At 41.8% G+C, this 19,397-nt stretch overlaps 1 protein-coding gene across 14 annotated transcripts in view; it reads left to right on the top strand.

Annotated features, from left to right (window-relative positions):
• CLIP4 (CAP-Gly domain containing linker protein family member 4) overlaps positions 1-19,397 on the top strand; it is a 347,916-nt gene that overhangs the window by 60,450 nt on the left and 268,069 nt on the right. For all 14 annotated transcript variants that reach the window (XM_029593003.1, XM_029593005.1, XM_029593006.1 and 11 more), the window contains one exon: positions 5,385-5,532. In XM_029593003.1, coding sequence (XP_029448863.1) covers positions 5,400-5,532 — 133 coding nt within the window. In that variant the 5' untranslated portion in view covers positions 5,385-5,399. The remainder of the gene's footprint in view (positions 1-5,384; positions 5,533-19,397) is intronic.

The following is a 19,397-nucleotide window of genomic DNA, read 5'->3' on the forward strand; positions in this document are numbered from 1 at the left end:
GAAGAACTCTTGGAGGAAGACCCCCACAGTTTCCTTAGGTGTCACCAGACAACCAAAAAACCAACTGGGACCAGAAAGCCCTCCAGAAAGAAACTATGGTCTACGAGCAACTGAAGAGAGAATGCTTTTGCAGAAGCAATCCCCAATGATTGGCTGATAGGCCCAATGAGCAGAAAAACCCAAGCAACACTTGGAAAAAGAAGCTGCAACTGTGGCCAAGTCTGTGGCCGACCTTACCTGCCAAAGTACCAGATAGATCTGACCACCCAGGACAGACATCAAGACTGTCAGAGGATGAAAGGCAATCCCTGAAACAGGATCGCTAGCCTAAAACCCCCCAGGTTAAGCTAGGCCTGAAGCTCGCCCACGCTCACCTTGTCAAGGGTAGGCCTATCCATCTGATCCACAGGATAGTTCAGGTGAGCAGGAAGGCACTTTGGTCAACCCAATGAAGTATGAAAGCTAAAGGCAGTACTGGCCAGAACTTGGTGAAAAAACAGGGGAAAGGTGGTGGTGTGATCCCTGGAGGTATACACTAAGATATATCACACATGCTGTAATTTATCTCCCCCCCCCCCCCCCCCCCAACATTCCGACCAGAAGTTGGAAGGAGCGAAGAACACAATGAGGTAGACTGTAGAGATAAGATAAAGCTGCTAGGCTATATTTATCAACCCCAACCAAACAACTCACTGCTGAGTGCAGTAGGGAGTTACTTCCCAAATTACATTTCTCACCATGATAGGAACAGCTGAAACTGAGAGCAGACCTCCTGGGGAAGAAATCCACCAAGAGATAAAGCTGCGATGCCACCAGTGCAAAGCACTGTAGAAACAGGATTCCTTTACCAACCTGGCAACCCAAAGGGGGTACCAGGGCAGGGTCTGTCTGATCTCAAAACAGACTGCCCAACAACCTGGCCTAGATATCAATATCCAAGGGCATGATTACGTATACTTTCTCCATGGAATCATGAAGTTCAGTAAATGGAACAATGGAGGAACAATGCCCTCTGCTTTCATATACATGTTTAATTTTCTATTATTTGTATAATTCTGTGAATATTTTCCTGCTGAAATACTCTTTAAACTCTAGCTGAGATAGTACATCCTTAGAAGTTAAGGTGGTATGGGTCTAATAGAAATAGATTATACATGCACCATAGGCATACTTAATGATTTCAACAGACCTAAATGCCAAAAAAGTGCTGAAGTACCCATGGGTCTCCATTCTTAACCTTGGACAATCCTTCTGGCAAATAGAAGGAATGCGTGAGAATCCACCAGCACATGAGGGGAAAGGAGCAACAGAATTTGCAATATAAGAGAAAAATTCTTTAAATGATCAGACCAGCAAACAAGGATAAATAACTGACAGAAGCTCAGAGTTACTTCAGAATCCCACATTGAACGTAGCCCTAAAGGTGAGAGATGGATAAAATGGTAAAACAGATAAAATGGTAAAAAAAAAAAAGACCTAAAAACATTGCTGTTTCGCAAATTCTACACTGACATTCATACATTGGTTTCATACTTCTGAACATCCTAACTCCCAATCGAATTTTCATCCAAAAACCTCAAAATAATTTCTCTCCAACCAGAACAAACAATCCCTCCTCCTCCCACATAATGATACTTTCTGGACTTGAAATGTTTAACCTCTGCTTAATATGCACATTGTTATACTTCTTCCACAATTGTTAAGAGAGTTAGAATTTTTTTTTTTTTTAATTTATATCTTTATTAATTTTTTAACATATTACATAGGAAATAAGTTTCCCTTTACAGTTTTTAACAAACCGTCATTACTGAAATATATAACAACTTTCTAACATGATCCATTGTAATTTGGATTCAACATCTACGTAAATACATACAAAGAAAAAAGAATGCAAAGGCTTAGGGGTAGATTTTCAGAGCCCTGCTCGCGTAAATCCGCCCAAAACCGGGCGGATTTACGCGAGCAGGGCCCTGCGCGCCGGGAAGCCTATTTTACATAGGCCTCCCGGCGCGCGCAGAGCCCCGGGACTCGCGTACGTCCCGGGGTTCTCGGAGGGGGGCGTGTCGGGGGGGCGGGGCCGGAGCGCGCGGCGTTGCAGGGGCGTGTCGGCAGCGTTTTGGGGGCGGGTACGGGGCGTGGCTACGGCCCGGGGGCGTGGCCGCGCCCTCCGTACCCGCCCCCAGGTCGCGGCCCGGCGCGCAGCAGGCCCGCTGGCGCGCGGGGATTTACGTCTCCCTCCGGGAGGCGTAAATCCCCCGACAAAGGTAAGGGGGGGGGTGTAGACAGGGCCGGGTGGGTTAGGTAGGGGAAGGGAGGGTAAGGTGAGGGGAGGGCAAAGGAAAGTTCCCTCCGAGGCCGCTCCGATTTCGGAGCGGCCTTGGAGGGAACGGGGGGAGGCAGCGCGGCTCGGCGCGCGCAGGCTATACAAAATCGATAGCCTTGTGCGCGCCGATCCAGGATTTTAGTGGATACGCGCGGCTCCGCGCGTATCTACTAAAATCCAGCGTACTTTTGTTTGCGCCTGGAGCGCAAACAAAAGTAGGCTGTTCGCGCTCGTCTGAAAATCTACCCCCTAATTATCTCAGAAGGGAGATTTTACATTAATCTTCAAGGAAACATCCTACACTGTAATTCCTGCATATTAATTATTCATTCACTTGCTATTGGGGACATTGTTGCAATTTTCCTCTGTTCAATAAAACTTTTAAGCTGTTCTGGTGAAAAGAAAATATATGTGTCTTGTCGCTTCTTGATCACACACTTACATGGATAACGTAATACATATGTATATCCCAAATCTAATACTTCCTGGCGAAGGGTCAGGAAGTTTTTTCTTTTTATTTGTGTGAGTGTGGACAAGTCTGGAAAGATTTTTACAATACCATCATTAAAAGTGATAGGATATTTAGTAAAATATACTTTCATTACCTTGTTCAATTGCAGAAGATTTATGAATGATACTAGCAGTGTACCCCTGTCAATAATCTGATTATTAGTACTCTCCAGAAAATTTGTTAGGTTCCCTTGGAAGGGAGCCTCTTCTGTATTGATATTGGGGTTTCTATTGGGGATAAAATAACAGAAACTAATCTCAGGCATCTCATCATCTGAAAAAGACATAACATCTCTAAGGAATCTTCGTAAAGTTTCAAATGGTACTTCACCTGCTAACCGTGGAAAATTTAGCATTCTCAGATTTAATCGTTTAACATTGTTCTCAAAAATTTCAATTCTCCTAGATAGAAAATCCCTGTCTTTGACGACAGCTACTTGAAATTCAGCATTTTTCCTCCCCAGTTCTTCTAAATTTTTAACCCTTTCTTCTGTATCCTTTAATTTGTTTTGTATCACTGTCACTTCCTGTTTATTTTCCCCTGTATTTTGATCCATTTTCTTCTCTAACCCCTTTAAATTCAGAGTCATAGCAGCCATCATGTCCCACAATATCTCAAGTGTTACCACCATGGGACGCTCTAAAGTCTCTGGTAACCTCATTCCACCTACAGCTTGATTTTCATCTCCTTGGGCTGTTCCTCCCTCAGCGCCTTCCACTCCAACTGGGGTTTGGGGCCTGGCAATAGTGGAGTGGGATTGATCCAGTGATACCTCAGGGGCTCTCCACTCAGGTGGTAATCCTAGGTTGGGGCTCAGTGAAGCTTCCTCCATAGACTCTGAACCACCTCCCTTTGTGGCAGAGCCAGCAGATTCCTTAGCTACTGGAGATAATGCAGGATTTACCATAAATCGAACAATTTCCTGTTGTGTTAACTGCGGCATTTGTAAGGAAGGATAAACCCTTACCTTGCCTTTTCGTTTCGGTGGCATTTCACATATAGTCCAAACTCAGAACGTTCGTATATGGCAACAGTATAGTCTTTTAGCCTCTGCGGTAGCAGACTTTAACTAATTAGACTCTCTTCCTCTTGAGTCCGAACGGAGTCGAACAGAGTCGCGCGCCGGTGGTGGTGGCGCGCCGTAGGGCGCCGGTCTTATCGGCGTCCTCCCAGGGCTCCTCCCTCCGGACGGACAGGGAGCAGAGAGGTCCAAACAAAGGAGATTGGCTCACCCGGGGCTGCCTCCAAACAGGAACACGCTGCAAAAGTTAGTCTCTCTGGCGCCGGTCTTATCGGCGTCCTCCCAGGGCTCCTCCCTCCGGACGGACAGGGAGCAGAGAGGTCCAAACAAAGGAGATTGGCTCACCCGGGGCTGCCTCCAAACAGGAACACGCTGCCAAGAGAGTTAGAATTTAAATTTTGTAAACCGTTATGATGGCTTTACCGAATGACGGTATATAAACAAAATAAATAAATAAATATGTATTCTGTAAAATGGAACTGAAAATGGTTATACATCCCATTGTTGGATGTGACATGCAGATGTCAGAAGGCCTGTTGTATACAGGAAGGTGGCATGGCTCATCCATTGGAAACTGTGTAAACACCATAATATTGCTGTACCAGAAAAACATCAGGACCATAATCCTAACAGAAATGAAGAAAACAGAGAAGTTGTGATCATCTGGGATATTCCTATTCCAGCCAGTAAGTTTGGTGCTAGGAAACTGGCCATTGTAATAAAGGAGAAAAGCACAAGAACAGATCTTCATTCCAAGCGACTACTTTGTGGATTGTATGGAGAGGATAAAGAGTTCTAAGAACCAGGAAATGCAGTCAGTGACCAAGAAAATGACAGAAAGATACAGAAATGGTTCCATTTGTATTGGATGCCACTGGCCTGATTTGAGAGCTTTCAGGCGCACCTTGGTATGTTGAACTCCAGAAGAAGGCACTCTTTGGCACATTGCAAGTATTAAGAAGAGTATAAGCAGTTTATTTGAGAAATTGAGAGAGTTCCCAATTTGACCCAGCTTCTGAATAAGGTTCATTCCTTCAAGGCATGCGCAAAACAAATCCTTTTGGAGACCCTGCCCCCAAGAGAAAAACGAATGGAAGTAAAACCAGATAAAAACTGATAAAGACCAATAAAATAGACAAGGAAGAGAGAGGGAAAGACATCAGACTATAATAAGTTGATAATATTTCATAATTTTCTGTCTATTATATTTCCTTCAGTTTTTTCATATACTGCAACATAAAATAAATAGTTCTTGTGCAACACCATAGCAGTGCAGATGCTTTAGGGTAGCATCTTATATTCCCAAATATTAAGGCAAAAAAGAAAGGAGAGCTGGGAATGAGACGGGAAGAGGAAGTAATAGAATGAAAAAATACCCAAGTGAATTAATAATTAGGGATATGAAGAAACTGTTGCTTTAAAAAGAGTAGTATGGTGATGAAAAGTCTCATCTTTGATTTAGTAAAAATGACAAATTGCATGCTAACACAGTTAACTCACAGTCTGTTTACACATTTTTTTTTATGTAGGTGGCTTTCTAGAAGATGACCATAGAAGACTTTCCAGAACCTGCCCCAGAAGAAGAGAGTTTTTTTGGAAGATATCGGTTCTTATTCCCAGGCTCCGACAGACCAGTTATATATTCAGTTGCTGCAGCACCAATGCCTTCAGATTGTGGTAATTAACATTACAGAAACAAGAATTTGAGTACTGATTATATTTGAATAAACTGGAGAAATTTTATTAGCAGACAGTTTTAGAATTTAAAATAGCAGCCCTGAACACTTGCTGCACGTGTCAAATCATTATAACCTTAGGAGTTGGTTTTCAAAAAGGCTCCACGTAAAAATAGCATATACACACATAAGTAGCTTGCACGCATATATGCTATTTTGTAAATGTCGAGAGTGTATGCATATTTTCAGATTCGTGTGTACATTTTATTGTTGGTGGGGAGGGGAAAAAGGGGAGGTCTAGGTGCATTCTGGAGCTGGATTCAGAAGTATGCACAGTAGTTGCACATATCTCTTACAAAATAGCATATTCATTACTGAACTTACATTTTTACATCTGCTAATTGACTAGTGCAATTGAAATCTGACTAGTCTGTTTGCAGTTTTTTAGGTGGAAGGTCTCAGTAAATTGCTAGAAGGGTTTAAGTGAACTGTAGAAGGACTGGGTGAACTACAGGAGGTATTGGAGAACTGGTGATTCGAAGTACGCATGCAAATATTTTCAAAACAATGTATGCAGATACTTTGTAAAATCCTGCCTCCATGTTTAATTTTGGGTATTTATTAGCAGTGTCACAGTTATTTCATGCTTAAAATATATGCCTGTATGTTTACAAAATGGGTGGATAAAGTATGTGTTTTCTTGCATTGGAAATATTCATGCATCCTGAAACATACACGTGTACCAGGTGTTACATAACCTTTGCCTGCCCCAGCGTCCCACTGGATTATCCCACTAATATAATTTTTGTACCATTTTGTAGGCCATTCAGTTTGCAATTTAACAGTACCTTACACATTTATTATTTATGACCAGAGCATGCGATAGCGAAAAACAGCATCAGATTGACCATATTAAGTGTGTTGCATTTTGTTAGACTCGTGATGCTAGAGCATCATTTATTATGAAAAAATGGATTGCCGAAAAATTAGGTGGAAACGAAAGCTGGGTTCAGAGGACATGGGGCAAGACTGCTGATGAGTGTTTTAAGGAATTTGATGGTCAACCACTAAAATTGTTTTAAAAAAGCCAAAAAATTATTGAAAATTCCAGCAACAAGCAGAAAAAAAGCTGTTACCAGTTGGTCCTAACGATTTTGCATGAGAGGAGGAAAAAAGTTGATAGAGGAACAGTTTATCAAATCAGGGCTGGTATCCAGGCATTTCATGTTATTTCAAAACCATTGAAAACTGAATCCCATATCCAAAGCAGGCTCTGGGATAAAGAGGATGTCCTTCATTTAGTGCCTTCTGATGAATTTTTCATTTGGTCAATTCGAAAACCAAATTTTCAAAATGATTGCGTTTGTCAAAAACTTTGAACGAAATTAGCGACAAGGAGCATTATCACCAAATTGTCAGAAACCCTACTTGCATTGGTCTTTGTCATGTTCACAGCGAAGAAAATGTTGTGGGTAATGAAAGAATGTGGGGATGCTTAGGATGGCGCCTATTTTCAGAATATGATTTTAGCCAAAAACGTTCTCATTTTTGAGTGATCTGAAAACATTTTGGTAGTAGATGAAGCTACTTTTGTCCATGATAAGGCACCATGAATTGGGAGCCAATGCCACATAATAGCGCTTAAAGAAAATGGCATTAATTTTTGTGGTAGCGACGTTTGGCCAGGGAACTCTCCAGACTTAAACACTGCCGAAAACATAGGTGCCTTTATTAAGGATGAGGTGGAGAGTGTAATGAGGATTTATTAAGGATTTATTAAGGATTATTAATTATTTATTAAGGATTATTTATTAAGGATTTATTAAGGATTTATTAAGGATGAGGTGGAGAGTGTAATGAGGTGGAGAGTGCACTTCTTAGTCTTTTTCCATTGTACATATGTATATATTTGCAAACGTTGCTATAATATAATTTAATGCAAACTTTCCCATGTTATCTCCCACCCCCTTTTAATACCTTGTTCGCATGTTTTAATCGTTCAATGTAAAGCGCCATGCCTAGCGCCAGTTTATGTTACAATGTGAACCGATATGATATCCTGGATGAATGTCGGTATATAAAAATTTTAAATAAATAAATAAAAATAATATTGAAGTAAAGTGGTCAGGGATGTTATTCCACCTCAGCTTTGCATCGAAATTTGGAATTGGTCTTATTAAATCTGGAAAATACCGATTTATTTCAAAATTTGTGGTGTTTATATCCCACTCGTTTTAAAGCCGTTTTGCAAGTAATTGATGAGCATACTAACTATTATATGTTTAATTCTATTTTGAATGCTGATTAAAATGGTGAGTTGCATATTTCTGGTTGCTGTTGCAATGGGGGAGGCAAAGGTTATGCAAAACCCGGTACTTTCATTGAAGAAATACATGATATTTTATAATCTGTGCAGCTACTGCCTTGCAGTTTATAAACTACTAGCATTAGTCTCCATGTGTCCACATACTCATGAAAGTGCTGTATCGCATAGACTAAGGTTTAAAAGTTAGGCTTTTAGGTTAGTTTTTTTTAATTTTTTTTTTTAATTTATGTTTATTGTCTTTTACAAAACACAAGAACAAAACAGACATCTAACATCATGGCACGTTAAACAACAGCAAGTCTTAAAACGAAGCAAAGACTCATATAACATTGGACATCAACATATAATTATCAGACATGATGAATCCACAGTTTGCACAGCCAACCATAATGTCTAGGTGTCCATCTATTCCCTCCCTCCCTCCCCCTGCCACCCCCCTCCCTACCCTCTTCTCCTCAGATGCTCCAGAATGATTGCCTGACAGCTATACTTGTCTAGATTCGGTGAGAGTCTAATACTGACACGTTGGTGTGTGGTGCTAGATAATCATTAAAGGGTTTCCAAATCTTCTGCATCTCATCCCATTGTTTTCCAATGGTGGTCTTTGCAGAAATATATTCTCTTGTATAAAGCTGAAGTAACAGTTTAAACCAATGATCTAGGGTAGGTAATTGCTCTGAAATCCAATTGGAGAGTATTACTTTCTTCCCCACTAAACTGGCTTTCCAAATAAAGAGAGTTAGCGTATCATTCAAAGTCATTGTCTTATGAGAGCAAATACCAAAAAGCCAGAGCATAGGATCGGCTGGTATACGTGTTGCCAATATCTCCTCACATTTAAGATGCACTGTCTGCTAGAATTGTTGAATTTGAGGGCATGTCCAAATGCAGTGGGAAAAGGTACCGTGTCCCAGTTTACATTTTACACAGACAGGGGATGTCACTATATGGGCATAAAAGGCCTTAACTGGAGTCAAGTAAAAGCGACGTAAGAACTTGTATTGAAGTTCTCTGATAATGATATAATCAGACCATGCACGAATATCTACAAAGCATTAGTTAAATTCTTTTAAGGTAAAGTTGGACCACTTTTGCCATTTATTATAAAGGCTCACTAAATCACCCTGTTCAACTTCAGACTGCAAAGCCCTGCAAAAAATGGCAATGGAGGGTTTTTGTGTACCAGCAGGTATCAGTAGTTTACGTAATTGTTGAAACTGTGGGGAGACCTGCAGAGTTTGAGTAGGGCCCGAAAGAAGTGTTGAAGGTGGGGGAAGTAGTCTGAAGCTGTCAAGGCGTGTTCGCACTGGAGTTCTTGAAAAGAAAGTAATTGACCTGTAGACTGGGAAAAACATTGATAAAGAAACACCAACCCCTTGTCCTTCCACTTGTGGACTAAAGACCTCTCGTGAGCCGGTGCGAAGAGGGGGTGGCCACATATGTTCAAGAAGGCCGATAAATTTGAAGGAAGCTTTATCCAGTTACAAAGGTATGACCACACTTTACGGCTACTTTGAATGAAAAGCTGCTGGCCCATAACTGCAGGGACCATCGCCTATGGGGCTTGAATTATAAAGTTTAAAGATGTATTATCCAGCCAGTGCTTGATTTTAAATGTTGGGCTAAACTTAGAGGTTCCCATAATTATATCATGAATATGCCAAAGCATACATGCTAAATTATACATCCGCAAATTAGGGCAGTCTAATCCTCCTTGGGAGCTGGACTGTTGGAGCGTGTTAAGGGAGATAAGAGCACGTTTGCCGTTCCAAAGGAAATGCCTTAAGCTGTGCCCGACTTTTAAACGATCTTTTTTGGTCAACCACAGAGGCACCATTTGTAGCACATATAGCCATTTGGGAAGTATCATCTTAAACACCTGTATACGGCTGGAAATTGATAGTGGAAGACCCTGCCATTTCTTCAATAACTGTGATGTGTGCTGTAAGAGAGAATCAATATTAACCTGGTATAGGTCCCTATGATTGGTCGGGATTCTGACCCCTAGATATTTCATGGAGTTATCCACCCACTTCAAAGGGAAGTCCCCTTCCCAATCTTTTCGAACCGTTCCTCCTATGTCTAATGCTTCCGATTTATCTTGATTTATACGGAGCCCTGCGAATCTACCGTACTGTGACTGAATTTGTAATAAGGGAGCCAGAGAAGATTGTGGATCAGTAATAAAGATTAAGATGTCGTCTGTGAATGCCATGATTTTGAATTCATAAGGACTTGAGGAGAAGCCTTTTATCTCCAGTGTTTGCGCTGTTTTCCGTAGTAAAGGGTCAATAGCCAGATAGTGGGGAAAGAGGACAACCCTGCCGTACCCCCCTTCTAATTTCGACAGCTTCTGACTCTCAGCCGTTCACTACTATATGGGATTTAGGATTCCCATACAGCAGGGAAATATAGGTTAAGATATTACCATCCAAACCATATATTTGCAAAACAGAGAATAAATAAGGCCAAGATACTCTGTCAAAAGCTTTTTCAGAGTTGAATCCAATAGCTAGGGCCGCTGTTTTACGAAAGATTGAGGCATGCAAGGCAGAGAGCAATTTGACTATATGAGAACGGGCAGGTCTGTTTTTGACGAAACCTACTTGATGTTCCAAAATTAGAGTAGGAAGGAGTACCCCCAGCCTCTCCGCCAATATTCCAGCTAATAGCTTTAGATCACAATTGAGCAGCGATATTGGTCTAAAAGATGCAGGATATTGGGGGTCCTTGCCTGGCTTTGGGAGTACAGTGATGTTTGCCATGTTAAATTGTGGAGGGAGTGTCTGTTTTATGGCCACTTCCCCAAAGAAGGCCATCAATGGGCTTATTAGTTGAGGTTTTAACAATTTATAAAAATCGAAAGAAAAACCATCCAGCCCCGGGGCTTTCCCATATTGCCTGGTGGAGATAGCGTTGCTAACTTCAATGGGTAAGATAGGACGATTTAGAAAAAAATGCTGGGACGCCGACAGATTGGGTAATTTCAACTGTGCAAAGAAGTCTTCTTCCTCCTCCCTCCCCCAGGTACATCATCAGCATATAAGGTTTCATAGAAAACCCAAAATACTTCGTAGATCTCTTTGCGTGACGTAACAGTGGTTCCCTGAGTGTTTTTCATAGAGGGGATAAAGGTTTGTTCCCTGTGCGCCCGAACTAAGTTGGCGAGGTATGTTCCTGTCTCGTTGCCGTATCTGAAAAAGTTAAGTTCTGCCACCTGTAGCGTGTGTTGGGCCCGCTGTTGCAGTAGACAGTGTTAAGCGCAACCTACGCTTATAAATCCAGGGATATAAGAACACTTAGATTTTTGTAGAAAGTATAATTTTTTATTTATTAATATAAGTATTCTTGGGAGATGCTGATGCCATTTCTCTGACAAACTGACTACCAGCATCTCCTTGTATAAAGGAAGTGATCCTTCTTTTATAGATAACATAAATATTGTTCGAGGTTAGAAGATTCTAGAAGTGCGTGACTGCCCAGAGAATAATTTACATTGGTTGTCATGTCAACAGTATGATGTGATTATCCCTAAACTGCCCTGATTACTTCTCCCAGGGAGGGCCCATTTACCATCACTCTCTAGATAGTCCTTTGTTCTCTTAGAATCTTGCTGGTCAGGGCAATTAACACATCTGAGGTTGTGTTTACAGATACTTCTGAGAATAGTGCCTCTTATTGTGACAGTATAGCCTGAAGTTTCCTCCATTGCCTTCTCCTTTTATGATCCTATAATTAAGCATCATAATGTGGCACCAGCTTCAAATGCTGTCCAGGTGTCCCTGGAATTTCTCCAAGTCAGGCTCACTTAGAGTTCATACAGCCAAGACAGGCTAAGAATGCAGAGGATTCTGGGTCAGTTGCCGTCTCCATGTTGTGTGTGCCTGATCTGGAGACCATCAACAGTTAATGTCTCTTTGGATGGCAAAGTATAATTTATGTTGTTGTATTGTTGGTTGGGATATGAGTTGTCTTTTTTCTATCTCTGATTGATGTTCTAAATTTAAAATAGCTTGGTTGATTTGTTTTCTACGGGCAGAAACATGAGGTATAATCTCTCCTCTGATCACAGCTTTGTTCGTTTCCCAATAAAGTTGTGCATTCCCCACATGTTCTTTATGTAAAGCAAATTCGTCCCACTTTTTTAGGAGATAGCTTTTAAAGTCTGGGTCTGCCTGGAAACTCCAAAAATGCTCACAAGGTTCCTGTATTGAGAACTGTAAATCTACCCAGATAATTGCATGGTCCGAAACCACTTGTGGCCCTATGTGTGCCTCTTGAAGTGCATGGAAACCGTCCTTGGGTACCAGTATGTAATCAGTTCTTGATAAAAAAAAATATGAGCCCTGGAGACGTGTATAATCTCTGTAGGGTGTAATATTGGCCAGGAATCTGAGACCATATTTTTTACATAGAAAAGGATTTCACCGTACTTCCCAGTTTGCGCCATTGTGGCCTGCTGGAGATCTATCCCACTGAGAGACATGTGTTATGTTAAAATCCCCAGTTACTAGCACGTAGCCCCGCCCATTCGTAATTAGTTGCGTTAAGACATGTAAAAAACTCATGCGAATATTGGTTAGGAGCATAGAGTGAACATATCGTTACCTCTTGGCCATTAAGTACATCTGTAACCATAACAAAGCGGCCCTCCTCATCACTATGTGTCGTCAAGTGCTGAAAGGATGCTGATTTGTGTACCAGAATTGCGACTCCTGCTTTTTTCTTTTTGGCCTGTGAGAAGTAACAAGCGCCCACCCATGACCTTTTCAGCTTTTGACTTTCCAGCGCAGACAAGTGAGTCTCCTGAATACAAGCAATTGAGGGTTTGCACTTACTAATCCTTTGTAGTACCTGTTACCTTTTAATAGATGAGCCTAGCCCGTTAACATTCCAGGATATTATGCGCAATGGATCACTCATTCTTATCCCGTGATGTGATTATCCAGCTTATATGGTCTACCAGTTGTAGATGACCCCCCCCCCATTAGTTTTCTTAAAAGTGCCTGTCAGCGTGAGCTGTGCCTTCTGTACCAGAGAACCCATGTGACAAAAACCCCTCTGTGCGTCGCGTCTCTCACTGAGCATAACCATCCCTTAGTTTTACAACCTAAAGGCCCTAGGCCGTTTGTGTAGCTCCATGAGATAAGCATCAGGCAAAACATCCAGACAGTAAGTAATCTCCCCTGCCCCCCTCCCCACTCCCTCATCTCCTATCCCGGCCCTTTCCGTTCTATCTTAAACCCTCTCCCCCCCTCTCCCTTGCTCCCCCCCTTTTCCTTCCCACTTCCCATCCTTTTAGTCCCCATTCCCCTATCAAAGAGAAACATTTTGAGACCCCACAAAAAAAAGGAGGTCTGAAACCACGTTGGATGTGGGTGGGTGCCGCGCTCCAACTCTCTTTATACATATGTGCTTGCGTCCATAAACCCCTATTCATGACAACCCAACATTAAAGATACAACTTAATAAACAACTTGTGGCCAGTTCCTTTGTTCAGCATGTGGGACACAAGGCCGATTACCATGATAATCAATCCCATTGATATGCGTATGAACTGTCCCCTCCATACCACAATTCAGATTTTAGCTGACTGGCTCCGATATCTCCTCCGGTAAATGCCTTCACAGCTGTGCGGTTCGAGTCGCTGCTGAGAGAGAACGGGTGATCCATTTCTCGTGCCAGTATTAGCTTTGTAGAGCCACCTCTGCTCCCAAAATTGTACAGAGGAGAGTCTCGACCTGTGGCACTTTTAGCATCAGTGGCTCCTGTCCCAGCGTATTGTTCCCCCTCGCAAGCAGGGTTCCCGCGCTGAGCCAAAGAAAAAAGAACATGGACTCACAACGTCCTTAGCAGTCAGCCCTGTGCTAGCAGATTCAGGACCCTGTGTATGGGATTATAAACTAGTGCTGAACACAAGATGGCCGACGAGTCCTCTTGCCAAGCAGGAAAAAGATCCACAGCCTGCCATGTGGCTAGAGTGAAAGGTGCACCTCCAGCCGTCTTTCTCATCAATTCGCACAAAGCGTAGACTGTTAAACCATAAGAACCAACATAAACTCTCAACACTTTTAGTAAATGTTACCTCCGTGTCCGATTCTCGGCTCATTATTCAATATGATTATCCATATAGGTCTGAGCTTCTGCCGCTGACTCAAAAACTTTAATTGTTTCTTTGTGCCACACTTTAAGTCGGGCGGGAAACTGCAGCACGAACCGTAACTGCTTCGCAAAAAGCGCAGAGCATACCGGCGAAAATGTCTTCCTTTGCATCGAGACTTGGGCGGAATAATTTTGGAATACGCAAATTCTTGCCGCATTATAGGTGAGCTCTGGGGATTTTCTATAAGCTTGCATGATTGCCTGCTTATGCATGAAGTTCAGCACTTTCATTATTACTCACCTTGGTCTTGTATCCCCATTTTTACGCCGTCCCAGTCAGTGGGTCCTTTCAATGCAGAAAGTATCTTGGATCTCTGTAAGATTTAGCACCACTGGTAACCATTTTTCTAGTAAGGGACCCAGATTCCTTTCATCCAGTGAATCGGGAAGACCCATCAATCTAAGATTCAAACACCTCGCTCTATTTTCCAGGTCCTCTATTTTCACGGTCTGGGCCACTACTGTTTTTTCTAGGGCCATGAGTTTAGATGTGGTAGCAAGACCGTCGTCTTCAAGGAGCGCCACTCTGCCTTCTATTTGTTCGAATCTAGGGTTCAGCTCATTCAGCGTGGATCGTACTTCGGAAATTTGAGCTGAAATAGAGGCGAGTTTAAGATCTAATGCCTCTAAGACAATGGCTTTTACGTTCTCAGATGTATTCAAGGGGCTGTCTCCTGCATTTGCCACTTCAGGTGTCGCTGCCATCTTAATTTCCGCCGGCTTAGATTTTTCTCTTTCTTTTCTCCCTGTCATTATGAGCATCCCTGAGGGCGATCTTTGCATATATGTCGCAATTGACATATACAAATTTCAAACCCACCGTTTCCGCAGTTTTTTGAGAGGGTTTTTGCTAATTATTTATTGAAGAGCGGAACACGGCGCCTGGAGCCCTGCCAGAGCACGTCCGCTCGCGCTCACCGTATCACATGGTCCCTAGGTTAGATTTTAATATTCTTAATTAATGTCTGGATCTGTTTTGATGTTTTGGTTTTAATAAGCCGCCTTTACTGCCATCTTTCAACTGCACACACGCTTGCCCCAGTGCTTCATTTCCATTTGTAATTACTTACTGCTTAAACCTTTCATTGGGGGGAGTATGCATGTGTGTCTTGAGAAGGGTGAAAGGCCAGAATTTGAGCTTCATGTTCAATTTGTACTGCCCCCACCTCTCCCGGTGTTTCCTATTACATACAACATTAGCTATGCATTTCTTGAGTGTGAGAAAATTTGCAGACATTTCTGAGGTGCCATCCCTATGCTGAGGTACTAATGGGTGCACTGTGAATTATTTATTTATTATTTTTATATACCGACATTCATCTCAATTGAGATATCACATTGGTTTACATTCAGGTACAGTAGGTATTTCTCTATCCCCAGTGGGCTTACAATCTAAGTTTGTACCTGAGGCAATGGAGGGTAAAGTGACTTGCCCAAGGTCACAAGGAGCGACAGCAGGACTTGAACCTTGGTCTCCTAGTTCATAGTCCACTGCTCTAACCACTAGGCTATTCCTCCTCCCTGTGTAGGTACTCCCTTTCCTCCGTATTTCATAAGAGCATAATGTCAGATCATTAGGCAAGCCTTTTATATATTAATTTAAAGCTTTATACTTTGGGGATATTTGGATGATGTAATTGACATTTTGCCATAACTTTTTAATTTATTCTTATATCACTACACTCCATGAATATTGGAAAAGTGATTTAAGTCATCCACATTCTGTGTTCCCCTGCCCCCTACCTCTTTTTGTCTCTCTCTCTCTCTTCATATGCTGAACAGCATCAGGAGGAGGAGAGCTGTGATGCCTCTGGCTGCATACTTCTCTTCCTCTTCTGCCTGGCATGACTGCTGCTTTGAACCGGGTGGGGGGGCTATACTGAATCCTATGCATTCCAAAGCAGCAGTAGGGCCCAGAGCTGTAGAGGTGGAGGACATGGTAGATGCACTTCTGCTCTTCTTTTCCTCTTCCTCCTCATGTTGCCAAACAGCTGCTGCTTGCTCACCCCAGATCTCCTCACAATTCTGCAGGAAAGATCAGATTTTGTTTGGGCCATATCCTCTGTGACCTCCATTCTGAGGCTTATGGTCACCAGGGGCATCAGGGGAAATAATGGGATTTTACCTTGGTTTTCAGTCTGCTGCTTTAGCCATAAGGCTACTACTCCATGTCAGTTCATTCTGGACTGGATGATGGAAACATGCTATGAAGCTCTTAACCCCTTCTATGCTGCTCATGTGTCAGCAGGTATGTGCTCTGCAATGATTATTCTTCCTGCTCTCCATTGCAGTAATAATGTGAGATTTCAGTTACCCCAATATTGACTGGGTAAGTGTATCATTGGGATATGCTAGAGAGATAAAGTTCCTGGATGGAATAAATGACACTTTTATGGAGCAATTGGTTCAGGAACAGACGAGAGAGGGAGCAATTTTAGATCTAATTCTCAGTGGAGCACAGGATTTGGTAAGGGAGGTAACTGTGGTGGGGCCGCTTGGCAATAGTGATCATAATTTGATCAGATTTGAATTAATGCCTGGAAGGGGGATAGTAAGCTCTAGTACTAAACTTTCAAAAGGGAAACTTTGATAAAATGAGAAAAATAGTTAGAAAAAAAAACCTGAAAGGAGCAGCTACAAAGGTAAAAAGTGTGCAAGAGGCGTGGACATTGTTAAAAAAAACCACCATCCTAGAAGCACAGTCCAGATGTATTCCACACATTAAGAAAGGTGGAAGGAAGGCAAAACGATTACCAGCATGGTTAAAAGGTGAGGTGAAAGAGGCTATGCTAGCCAAAAGATCTTCATTCAAAAATTGGAAGAAGGATCCAATAGAAGAAAATAGGATAAAGCATAAGCGTTGGCAAGTGAAATGTAAGACATTGATAAGACAGGCAAAGAGAAAATTTGAAAAAAAGGTTGGCTGAAGAGGCAAAAACTCACAGTAAAAATTTTTAAAAATATATCCAAAGCAGAAAGCTTGCGAGCGAGTCAGTTGGACTGTTAGATGATCGAGGGGTTAAAGAGGCACTTATTTATTTATTTATAACTTTTATATACCGAGGTTCAATTAACAGAATTAATTATCACTTCGGTTTACATTACAACCAGTAAAAAACAACAGTGACAAAGTCTTGTCTTACATTGAACAAGGAAAAGAAACCTGGATAAACATAACTTGGGCGAAAGCAGTAATAGAGTCTTGACTTATATTGAATGGTGTGGAGAAAACTTGGATAAACATCATTTGGGAGAATGTAAACTGTAAAATGCAAAATATATCCGTGGTGAGATGTACAAGAAGGGAAAAACCAGAAGGGCAGTGTTGGTTAAATGGGGATAAGGGGATAAAAATAATGGCTTAGTTACCAATAAATAGGATGATTAAAGGAAGACTGGGGTCTAGATAGATGGGGCTGAGGCGGAAATGAGTGGTTATGGGAAAGCTTGGCTAAACAGCAAAGTCTTCAGTCTCTTCTTGAATGTGATTGGACATTGTTCAAGCCTTAATTCAGGTGGGAGCAGGTTCCATTGTTTGGGGCCCCGAGGCGGACAAAGCTCTTTTTCTAAATGAGGTTTTGATGCTAGATGCTTGCAGAGTGCCTCTCTGGGCTAGTCTTAGAGGACGGGCGGAGGTGTGGAGTTGTAAAGGAATTGTGAGGTCCAGTGGAGTGATGTTGTGTATGGCCTTGTGAGTGACTGTTAATAGTTTGTGAAGGATTCTAAACTTAATTGGGAGCCAGTGTAATTTCTTTAAAATTGGAGTTATATGGTCCCTTTTATTGGATTTTGTGAGAATCCTAGCAGTTGCATTCTGTAAAACTGTAGAGGCTTAAGTGAGGTATCTGGCAGGCCGTGAAGAAGTGCATTGCAATAGTCAATTTTTGAGAATATGATGGATTGTAAGACTGACCTGAAATCCTGGAAATGGAGGAGGGGTCTTAGCCTTTCTAGAACTTGGAGTTTAAAGTAACACTCCTTTACCATGTTGTTTATGAAGCCTGTGAAGACTTAGAGAAGATAAGGCCATCAAGGAAAGATTAAATGATTTCTTTGCTTCGGTGTTTACTGAAGAGAATGTTGGGGAGATACCCGTTCCAGAGAAGGTTTTCATGGGTAATGATTCAGAGGGACTGAACCAAATCACGGTGAACCTAGAATATGTGGTAGGCCTGATTGACAAACTGAAGAGTAGTAAATCACCTGGACCGGTTGATATACACCCCACGGTTCTGAAGGAAATCAAAAATGAAATTTCAGATCTATTAGTAAAAATTTGTAATCTATCATTAAAATCATCCATTGTACCTGAAGACTGGAGGATGGCTAATATAACCCCAAGATTTAAAAAGGGCTCCAGAGGTGATCCGGGAAACTACAGACCGGTTAGCCTGACTTCAGTGCCAGGAAAAAATAGTGGAAAGTGTTCTAAACATCAAAATCACAAAACATATAGAAAGACATGGTTTAATGGAACAAAGTCAGCATGGCTTTACCCAAGGCAAGTCTTGCCTCACAAATCTGCTTCACTTTTTTGAAGGGGTTAATAAACATGTAGATAAAAGTGGAACCAGTTGATGTAGTGTATTTGGATTTTCAGAAGGCATTTGACAAAGTTCCTCATGAGAGGCTTCTAGGAAAAGTAAAAAGTAATGGGATAAGTGGTGATGACCTTTTGTGGATTACAAATTGGTTAAAAGCCAGGAAACAGAGAATAGGATTAAATGGACAATTTTCTCTGTGGAGGGGAGTGGGCAGTGGAGTGCCTCAGGGATCTGTACTGGGACACATGCTTTTCAATATATTTATAAATGATCTGGAAAGGAATACGACGTGTGAGGTAATCAAATTTGCAGATAGAAAATTAGAGTAGTAAAATCAGAAGCAGAGTGTGATAAATTACAGGAAGACCTTGTGAGATTGGAAAATTGGTCATCTAAATGGCAGATGAAATTTAATGTGGATAAATGCAAGGTGATGCATATAGGGAAAAATAACCCATGCTATAGATACACAATGTTAGGTTCCATATTAGGAGCTACCATTCAGGAAAGAGATCATCAGTTCAGTGTGCTGCGGCAGTCAAAAAAAGCAAACAGAATGTTGGGCATTATTAGAAAGGGAATGGTGAATAAAACAGAAAATGTCATAATGCCTCTGTATCGCTCCATGTTGAGACCGCACCTTGAATAGTGTGTATAATTCTGGTCGCCACATCTCAAAAAAAGTATAGTTGCGATAGAGAAGTTACAGAGGAGGGTAACCAAAATGATAAAGGGGATGGAACAGCTCCCCTATGAGGAAAGACTAAAGAGGTTAGGACTGTTCAGCTTGGAGACGAGACGGTTGAGGGAGGTTATATTAGAGGTGTTTAAAAT

This window comes from Rhinatrema bivittatum, chromosome 3 (genome assembly GCF_901001135.1).
Source record: "Rhinatrema bivittatum chromosome 3, aRhiBiv1.1, whole genome shotgun sequence".
Taxonomy (NCBI): Eukaryota; Metazoa; Chordata; class Amphibia; order Gymnophiona; family Rhinatrematidae; genus Rhinatrema; species Rhinatrema bivittatum.